This window comes from Nuphar pumila, chromosome 6 (assembly GCF_984573655.1).
Source record: "Nuphar pumila chromosome 6, dmNupPumi1.hap1.1, whole genome shotgun sequence".
Classification (NCBI taxonomy): Eukaryota; Viridiplantae; Streptophyta; class Magnoliopsida; order Nymphaeales; family Nymphaeaceae; genus Nuphar; species Nuphar pumila.
In genome coordinates, this window is record NC_143254.1 from 23437467 (window position 1) to 23447708 (window position 10242).

At 41.2% G+C, this 10242-nt stretch overlaps 1 protein-coding gene across 1 annotated transcript; it reads right to left on the reverse strand.

Moving 5' to 3' along the window:
* Positions 1–489: 489 nt before the first annotated feature.
* LOC149834342 (auxin response factor 6-like) lies at positions 490–9462 on the reverse strand. Its single transcript, XM_090011348.1, has 14 exons — positions 8174–9462; positions 6873–6985; positions 6467–6565; positions 6290–6346; positions 6033–6188; positions 5824–5908; positions 5067–5157; positions 4793–4957; positions 4576–4698; positions 4023–4098; positions 3373–3520; positions 2074–3287; positions 1516–1706; positions 490–942 (listed from the first exon to the last, which is right to left on the reverse strand). The coding sequence occupies exons 1-14, from the start codon at positions 8220–8222 to the stop codon at positions 744–746; spliced, it is 2766 nt and encodes a 921-aa protein (XP_089867474.1). The 5' UTR covers positions 8223–9462; the 3' UTR covers positions 490–743.
* Between the last annotated feature and the right edge of the window lie 780 nt (positions 9463–10242).

Consider the following 10242-nt stretch of genomic DNA (forward strand, 5'->3'; position numbering starts at 1 on the left):
GATCTACTTGAGGGCACTTTCAGCATACCAATCTAAAGGCAGAGTAAAAAAAGTTCGTCCACAAGCCACATAGACTCACAATGCTTCAAACAGCCGCAAATTGAGAGATGGAAATGGTGGCTACCAAGAAGTGACTACCCAAATAAAAACCTCTTCCACTTTTAACTATGGTCAAAAACCATGTGAATATGGTCCAACAAACGACCCCTGAGGACCCGCTCTATTACATGGTCCCAAACAGGGACCAACAAAACCTTCCGATTTGGCTGCCCAACAAAAAGACTTGATCAATCCAAACCATTAAACTCCCTCATAACAAGGGCACCCCCTAAAACAAGCACCCTTGCTTGCACGAAATATCCCACAATCACCTGACCATTAGCCTTAGGAACAATATACAACCATGCGACATCCATGATATTAAAATGAGGTAAGCATCCATTCGCCATGTGGGGGAATGAGAAACCAAACAAAAAGATCATATGTCGGTGCCTCCGAATACTGAAAACTCTTAATAGCAACAGAGTCGCACGATAGTTGAGCATACTACATTGTTGCTTGGCATTCTCCAGAGGCCATTAACATGTTTGCATGAAGGAAGAATGGGAGGACACAAGCAAGAGATGTTATGTATATTACAGTAACCCTTTATAACTATATCGCTAATACTTTTAGTAGGCATCCTCACAGCCCGACTCGTAGCAGGAAACGTAGTACAAAGAGAAAGTTACCGTATATTCATTTCAATAGTCCAATGAACCAACGGAAGTGATACCAGAGCTCAGATTCCGGGAATCCTGCCGATTTGTAAAATCGTCACAGTTGCTGCTTGTCTGCCTCTGGAGAGAGACCGAATTCAAGAGCTCAAGGTCCTGCCTTCCCATCTGCTGAACTTCCTGAGGCGAGAGTATCTTGATGCACCAGACATTATTCACAAACTCCCTGAAATGAGAAAGACAGACGATGTGTAAAAGAGGGATATAAACAAGAAACCGTGAATCTAATCTCCATGAGAAACATAAATCAACCAATGAGGGAAAACGAAAGAGAAAAAAGGAGAGATGGTGGAACAAGCGCTTAGCATTTTGACAACCCCTTGTGCTTAGAGGAGAGACTAGATGATGGGACAAACAACTTATGGAGCAGCAGATTTACATGGGATTTTACTTTCAGAGCGAAGACGAACAGAAAGAAAACAAGGCAGAATGATAATTATGACCCTCCCCACTTGAGGAAACCAAGATTGAGTAGGGACTCCCATAGACCCAACTCACTTCTGGCTGGAGCTATAATAATTTAAGCAGGTTGGTTGCAAATAGCTTTAAAAATGAGAGCAAACAATTTGCCTATGCATAACGGTGTTTTCTTTACATTTTAATTAAAGAATGCACCTGTAGGTAAAAATGACCACGTCTAAAACTAGCAAATAAACATGTTCCATCAGGATCGTGTAGCCTAACAATCCCATAAGATATTTTCAAATCAAATGTCCAAGCAGAAATGGTAGATATTTACTGCCATGGATCGTCGCCAAGGAGGAGTACATCATTCTCCCTATCGACGAATACAAGCTGCCAGCCTGATCTCAGAGGGTCCTCCAACTGGCCTTCAAGGCCAAACATACGAGCGAGCTCACTGCGCAGCTCATGGTAGCTGCTGAACCTGGTGATGTCCAGTGACCTCCCGTAAGACCCTAATTTGTGAACCTGTCAAGGAAATCAAACACTTTATCATCAGACCAATAATCAAAAGATCAATTACTTTCAGTACAGCATCCCATATGCAGATCACCATCTCAAAAACAAAAAGTTAACTAAGTTCAGAACCCAGTCCAGGTTAATCCAACTAATGCACATTAGCTTTGCAAAATTCTGTGATCCAAGTTGAGAGTCAGAGTAGTCCTAGTCAGACAGAACTCAAACCAGCCAAGTCTCCATCCAAGGCATGGAATCAGGTAGAGATGCCTCACTCAGTAATTGGGGCAAGGTTTTAATGTAGCAGAGAATTATAGGGGGCAGTTATAAGGGACAGAGAATAACAATAATGAAGCAGACTTTTATGAGTAATGCCTACCTTTACAAAGGTTCTGGTTGGGTTTATTAAGCCCACATTATCTGGTGATTGCAAGAAACCATTCTCATCCAAGCAACAACCAGAAGCATCCATTGTTGAGTTGAGCGGGAAATCAGTTCCCGGGCCACTAAGATAATTTGACCCCCCATACGCCAAGGATGCCTGATTGGCATCGCTGGCTACGGCTCTGATTCCAGAAACACCATTCTGCATCATAAGCGGTGAAGATTCTATATTAACACCAAAAAGGAGATGGTTGCTTTGGGGATCAGTAACACCTCCTTGATCAACTGCACAGTCTCTCCCAGGAAACGGTGGCAATGAGATAGTCTGCTGGGAGTTATTGGTCTGGGACTGTGCACCTAACTGTTCAACTGGAGGGAGAATACATTGACCTCCAGAAGGAAGCAAGGATTCAACAGCCATTCGCTTAGGTAACCAGCCTGTGGAAGATAGCAATGGGTTTGTTCTTGGTAAGTTAAGAAGATTGGATGAATCATCTGGTGTGAACGACCCCAAGATACTTTGCAGGATAGGCATGCTGGAAGTTGAGGCAGGATGTCCATTTGAGTCTGTGAAGCTCGGCTGTTGGCATAATGAGGAGACGTTTTGAAGAGATGGATTCTGACAAGAGTTAAGCTGAGATAAAGCAGAAACAATGTTAGGTATCTGAAAAAGTGGCTGCTGTGGCTGATGTTGATCAACCAATTGTTGGTGATGTTGCTGTTGTGGATGTTGCTGCTGCTGCTGCGGCTGTTGATGTTGCTGCTGTTGTTGTTTTTGTTGTTGTTGCTGAGCCTGCTGCTCATTAAATGAGTGTTGGTGCTGCAACTGATGCTGAAGAATGTGAGTCTGTGGTTGGTTTTCTTGAAGTGTCTGAAATAATGTTTGATGAGATTGTGGTTGTGGTTGCTGCATAATCTGCTGCTGTAAAAAGGGAACCGATCGGCATGACATATTCTGAGGTTGCTGAAATTGCAAAAGATTAGATGCCTGCTTGGAAGGATCCACATTCCTCATTTCCTGAAGGGCAGCTGCAGCAATTGGTTGGTACACGTCAGATTGCATGCCCAAGAGAGGTGAATCAAACCTTGGTTGCATCCAAGGATTGACTCCAAGGCCCTGAAAATTCAAGGATCGAATGCCTCGGTCACCACTATCTCCTCTCAGCCACATAAGAGATGAATTCAGCCCCAAGTCTTCATCTTTCATGCCTACGTAATACAAAAGGTTGAATTAAAATACTTGATAAATTGATTAGAATACATTTAGTCAAACAATTCTCTTGAAAAGCCTTACCATGCAGAGTAGGTAATCCTGGTGGCCATGGGCGCTTTAACCTAAGGGGAAATGGTGATGGGTACATGGGAAATGACGTCAGTGGCTCTATCTCCCAGAGGGAAACCCTTGGCTGCCTTTCACCAGCAGTAGATTCATCCCACCCAACCTGAAATAGGAATTATGACTTCATTTGATGCAGTTTCTAGAAACTAGGAATAGGATATGAAAATAACATATTGCCATTGGACATGATCAGTCCATAAAGATTATTGAAAAAAAAAGGAAAAAGACTAATCCATAACCAGATCAATATAAGAAAAGTCTTAAGTCAAGCAAGAATATACTCATGCACGCATCAGCCATGGAACTGATTTTGAGCCATATCTCCAAAATCAGAACTCAGTAAGGCTATTAGCTAAAAAATTTGAGAATGAAATTTATAAAACAAACATTTAACTATGTTTAGAAGACCCAAACAAAGCATACAAAGATGTTGACTAAAGCACAAGAATAGAGAGAAGGTAAAAAGGAAAAAGCCTAATCCTGTTAACCCTAAAAAGAAGAAGAATACCAAAAAAAATTATGCAGCAATCAGTTAGACTGAGAAACTGCAGTCAATATACTTCAACAATGCTGATAGAATGAATGACAACAAACAAGTCACATACCTTAACAGAACGCCAATGCGAGTTTGGCCAGCGAACAGGATCAAGGTCACTGATTCCAGTTATTGTACCCATGTACCTACAGGTGCCATTTTGTAATATTTCAAGCTGCTCAATATGTAGGCCAACCAATCTCAGAAAACAAAAGTTGAACTAATAGTGCAAGGAATTATCTGATAAAGAAAGGCTACAAGGTGGACCATTAAAATTTGGGAGAAAAATACTCCACATCTTGGAAGGAAAAATGCATACTAGAAGACTACTGCAAGTCAGAAACACTAGGAGGTGTCTCAAGTCACCTCCACGGTTGGCTCCACAAGATAAAACATGAAGATATTCAAAAACTATCTAAGGCCAAGCAAGCTGAATTTTCAAGTCAGAACTTATTGAGATCCGACTAAGCTTAGCCCACATACTACAATTCCGCAACCATAATACGCAAATGTGACCAGCTGGACCAAGAGACAACTAGCCAAGTCTTCAGAAGCATTTGAAGGATAGCATAACATGAAAACCTTCAGGCAAATTGACCAATGAAAACATACACTAATCATACCTACGGACGCTTGACTCTTCTGTCTCAAACAGCATCCGAAAACGCATACCAACGGAAACACGGGTATGATAGACAGCCTTAACATATTTAACCAGTGGTATGACAAACTCTGATGGGCTTGCCCTACAGAAAAAATGAACAAGAATCTAATAAAAAAGAGCAGATCACAAAGAAACTGTAAAAACACAACAGATAATGCTTATTCTCAAACCTACACCTTGGATTGTAAAATATCGTGAAACGACTATTGGTTGCAGCAGCATGAGCCGCTGCAGCAAGAAGCCCAATATGCATGCTATCGCTAGACAAAACTGATGATGGCATTACAGTTTGCGGACGATTAGCACGCCGAATTCCTAAAAGCAACTGATTTTTTTCATTCCTGAGTAACATCAGACATGTTAGCTAAGTAACATCGAAAAAGAAAAATAGTGTTTTACTTGAATACAGAACAAGGCAGCCAGAAAGTAACGGTTAATGCAAAGACAAACCAGATGAAAATGACTGCATCACCAGCAACAAGCCTTTTTGCACTCACAAACACACTCCATCCCGTTGTAAGCAGATGCCTTTTAGGCTGGCCTGTATTATGAAGAAAATCAGTTAATGCTAGGAGGCTTATAAATAGATAGTTGCACTGCCTTATCAGCTGGCTAAAATATCAGCGGACATATCCAACACCATGGACTTAGTAATGCAAATCTGCAACTGATTCAGATAAAACAACAATCATGTCATATGTGACTAAACCAATTCAACAAGATTTTAGTGACTTCAAATTTCAGTTTCAAAAATTCACAGATATTTGTAAATTTTCCATTAGAAGATAAACACTCATTTTCGTATCCACCTACAGAGTGCCCTCAGTAAGGCTAAAAGAAGCTAATACTACCATTTTCAGACTCTAGAACCACCACTGCTTCTCTAATATGCACTTATCTAGCAGTCTCTCACACATCAAATACTTACAACTCAATATCCAAGCTTTCATCCACATTGGCAGTTATGGATAGCTTAAAAAAATTGCTTGGAAAGTGAATTTGTTGGATGTAAACCAAAATGTGCAACGGCGGTTGTGACAAAGGGTCAGTGAAAGACAAGAATCCAGAACATATTTTTCACAAATTCACAATTCAAGCTTCAAAAGCTTGCAACTATATTCAGTATTATCCTCAAAGACAAAGGATCGTCTCAAATGTAAATCAAGTCAATATCAACCTCATTACAACAAAAGCATGCAAAACTCACCGCGGAAAATATGGCGAAATTTCCACTCATTGTCGTGCAGATCCCTAGCTATTAATTCTTGAGCAGGAGGTTGCTGAGAAAAATCCTGAAGAACCAAGAAATCAAATGAGCTTGGTAGCCAAAACTTCTAGAGTCCACTTGTCAGTAAAAAGTAAATACTTGGATAGAGGTAGCTCATGGTGAATGTAGATATAAAGTAAGCGGCATACCAATGGAGGAAATACTTTCTCAGCCGCACGACGAGGAACAGAGAATCCCCCATGGGTACTAGTGTCACTTGCAGTCAATGTCTTGCAGAAATAATTGGTTGGCTGCTTGCTTGGTGTGCCCAATTCAGCAGGAAGGTATGAATCCTTTTGTTCTTGCTATGCAAGGGTTTGTGTCAAGAGTCAGCCAATGAAAGCAACAGGATTGTGAACTAAGATAAAAAATGAGTAACTCAAGTATATCGAACAAAATCAAGTACCGGACTAAGAGGTTGCAAGGTCATTTGAGCATATACTTCATCAGTCTCCACATCAGCCTAAATGTGAATGATTTTTAGGTTCAAAAGCACCAAAAAATAAGAACACTTATCGCCAGGAAATTGTTATATCATATAAAGAAAAGGCTTGCCCCAGAAAAATTAGGATTGTCAACTTACATGCATTGTGACATTGTGAAGTTGGCAGATCAACTGAGGTGGCAAGCTTGGATAATTAGGTATATGTGCATCAACTTCCTTATTCGTTGATGCAGCCACCTGCATACAGAGCAACTAGTATTATGGCTTTGTGCTTACATTATTTTTCATAAAGGATTTGGCCAAACTTGAAATGGACGATAACAGACTCCAAATGCCATTTAGAAGAAGTCTCCAAATAACTGGCAGCTCATACATGGTGGCAATTTTGTGAGAAACATGATGAGATGGATTTTGTTGTTCATGAGAAAGACATCTATTCGACATTGGGAATGCTTAAAAATCCTCAATAAAATAAAATTGATATGCTCTCTGAAATAGGGCCGTCTGCCATCCAGAAGAGTTGCACGCAAATTTGTATACTGACCTGCTCGCTATGGCCTTGGGGGAAATACACCACCCGGCTGCCTACAGCAGGTAAGGACACAAGAGGTCCAGCACATGCATGCCAAAGCTCCGAATTCAGGCATCTCTTTTCACCTACAAGGTTAGTTGTGGACACATCAATACCAACACAAAATGCAAAAGTTTTACACATTAATGTTGTCAGCATACACAAGACCATTTAGAAGTAATGCACATAAAGTCATACTTCACGGTATACCAACAGTCTTAAGTGAAATACGGCAATTCCACAAGTCTATCGCCAGAGAAAATTGAAAGATAGTTTCTTCCCTACATGTAGCTACTTGAGATCTGAACATTTCATTTTTTCCAAGAAAATGATGGCAAAAAATGCATCCAAATCCAAGACACCAAAAGGACGTGTAGTTTTTTAGCTTTCAGCGCCAGAAATAGGCAAATCTAGAGATATATGAACTTGTACGAAAGACAGGGAGCAGGTGGCCGGTCCGTGCTATACACAGACCAGAAGAAACATCAGAGGATTTAGTTGTCTCTAAGCAATTTAATTCGACCACATGTAGTTGGTCAGTAAGGAGCCAATGATAGTTTCCTATAACTCTATTCGGACGGTACCAATTCTAACCTTCAAAAGGCCCAGATATTTAGAAACTGAACGAACAGCGCATCAAATAGGAGTTCTACCCTTTCCAATGACGGCAAGAACGGATGCCTTTTACTCCCATTGAGAAAGCGATAAATATCTTGGATCTTATCAAAGAAAGCATCGCTATTACAACAGTTCATGCTCATAAAGGTTCGACAGGAAAAATTTTAAAGCTTAAAAGGACAATCAAACAGCCAGAGGCCCTTGGGTATGGATTCTTCTGCTGCGAGTTAATGTTTTCATCCGCCTCGATAGTTTGAAAACAGAAAAGGCAACAAACAAAAAACCCGAAGCACACCCAAGCATGATACGTCAATGCATCATGAAAATTCTTTTAAACCTAAAATCTCGGAATACAAGACACCTATCATAAATAAGTGCAAATGAGTAGCTAACAAACAATTCCCCGGCCTTCCCCCAACCCCACCAACATAGACCAGACTCAAAACATCAGAAGACAACAATACTTGATAGCCTTCAACAAGTCGCGAAAACATCGGAAGCCCAAAATTTCCTGGAGCGAAAATAATGCTCCTAGTAAATCAAATTACGCAAAAAACAGGGGAAGACCAAAAAAAATACTTGCAAAAAGAACGACTACCCATTTTATTGTTAAAAAAAACATACAAGAAAAATGTACATATAAGAAAAAACCTTACCTTCTTGTGCCTGGTGGCCGAATCCGGATGATGATAGCCTCATTTGCATCTTTCCCGTTCACTTTTGTCCTCAAAAAGCTAGTGAGAACCCCCCACGAGAGTCCAAACACTAATCCCCAATACACCAATTTTAATGACAACCCCTGTTTACCGGAAACCGAATGTGAGAAAACCCCAGAAATCTCACCAGGCTTCTGTTGTCGATCTCCTCCAACAAACACTCATGCCTCACAATACCACCCGTTTGAACTAAAAATTCTTCCAAGGAATCTTGAAATTCAAACAAAAAAGGGCATCCCTTTTCCACGAAGCAGGAGTCTCAGACTTCATCTGAAGCCCATGCCACTAAAACAAACACTCCTTTTGAACCCCATCCAGTCGAGATCTTCACAAACCCCCAATTTATTCAAGCGAAAAACGTGTTTTCCACCTCGCTCACCAAAGCAGAACAAAAAGATCCACGCATTTCCCTTCAGAACCACCGGGGAATTCGTCACGACTTCATCACGATGGCTTCTTCTGCAAAGAAAACATCTATCTTGGCCGCTTCGAGCTTCAGATCTTCACGAAGCTCGCTTCCTCGTGCTCTGCTACCCTGTTCTAAAGCTTCCGACTCAACAACCACACCGTCCCTCTTCAAGACCCTTGCCGTACCTCCTCAACGAGGAAACTCCGACGCCGAGCTCGAAGATCTCAGACGAACGGTAGCGAAACTTAGGGCTTCTACTTTCTACCTCCAGGAAAGCGAGCAATTGGCCTCGGACCGGTGCACTCTTCCTGAAGCTTCCTCTAGAAGCCTCTAGATCTCAGAGCTAGGATTTCAGGCTCTCTGCAATCGCTCCGATGTTGCAAGAAGTAGCAAAAAGAAGAAGAAAATTGAACAACGAGAAGGAACGATGACGATGATGCTTCCAACACAAAGAGAGAGAGAGAGAGCTTTAGGATTCGTAGCTAGAGCCCAACCGGAATCCGGAGAGATAGAAAGAGAGAAAGAGGGGAGGGGCTCTCGCCTTGAGCTACGCGCGGAGCGGATCTGCACCTTGAGGACGCCGGAAGCCCAATCGAACCGGCATTTCCGGCCGAATTCAGGTTCTCTCCGGGCAGCAGAGGAGGGTTTGCAGCCTAGGTGTCCGGTGGATCTCCGTTCATTGTGTTCTCCATCCCGCACGAACTCCCAGAAAAGAGAGGAGTTCCTCTTCCTGAACCTCTTCCTCCTCTTTCTTCCTTCCAAAGCGTATCGCTTTTCCAATGAGGGTTTCACGAATCAAACACCACTATTTTTCTCTCCTTTTTTTTTATCAATCCTCCCTTACTTTTTATACCACAATGGAAAAGAGAAGAGGCTCTCGGACTCTGTGAGAGAGAGGGAGAAAGAGGGCGCGGTTAGTGGGAAGTGAGAGCAGCGGTTAGTGAGTTAATGTGTTCGCGGTAAGAGAGAGAGAGAGAGAGAGAGTCCGCGTGCAGTGGGAGAGGACAATCTCAAGTCTCAGCAAGTTTGTGAAGTAACAATAGTGTCCCCCTTCTTTTCGGGGAAAGACGTACGGGGGTTTGGTGTTCACTAATTAGCCAGCTTGGTTGTTTTCTTCTTCAGGCCTAATGGGCACGGGTGGCGTCCCTTGACGCCATAGTGACAAAAGCAAAAAAACGGCAAAATATCGACAGCTAAAATTTGTGAGAAATTAAGAATTTTTTTTAAAATTTTGCGGTTTGTTCATCAAAGTCTTAGCAATAAAAATTAAATTAAAAATATAAAAAATACTTTTCATAAAAATAAAAACCACATGGTTTGTTATGATAAATAGCCGATAAAAACATAAATATTGTGTTTAAACTGTGATATTCATATTTTTGATAAAAAATCTCACGAAAAAATTGAAAATATCTTGATAAATTACCATTTTTAACTTTCAAGTAATTTCTTGCTATACTTTCATGATATTTTCATAAATCTTATGCGATTTGTCACTATGTTTGCCCCAAGGTTGGAGAAGTCAGTCAATGTGCAGTGGGTGATAAGAGGGTTTTTTTTTTGGGGGATTGTCCAAAAAAAAATAAAAAATAGCGTGACA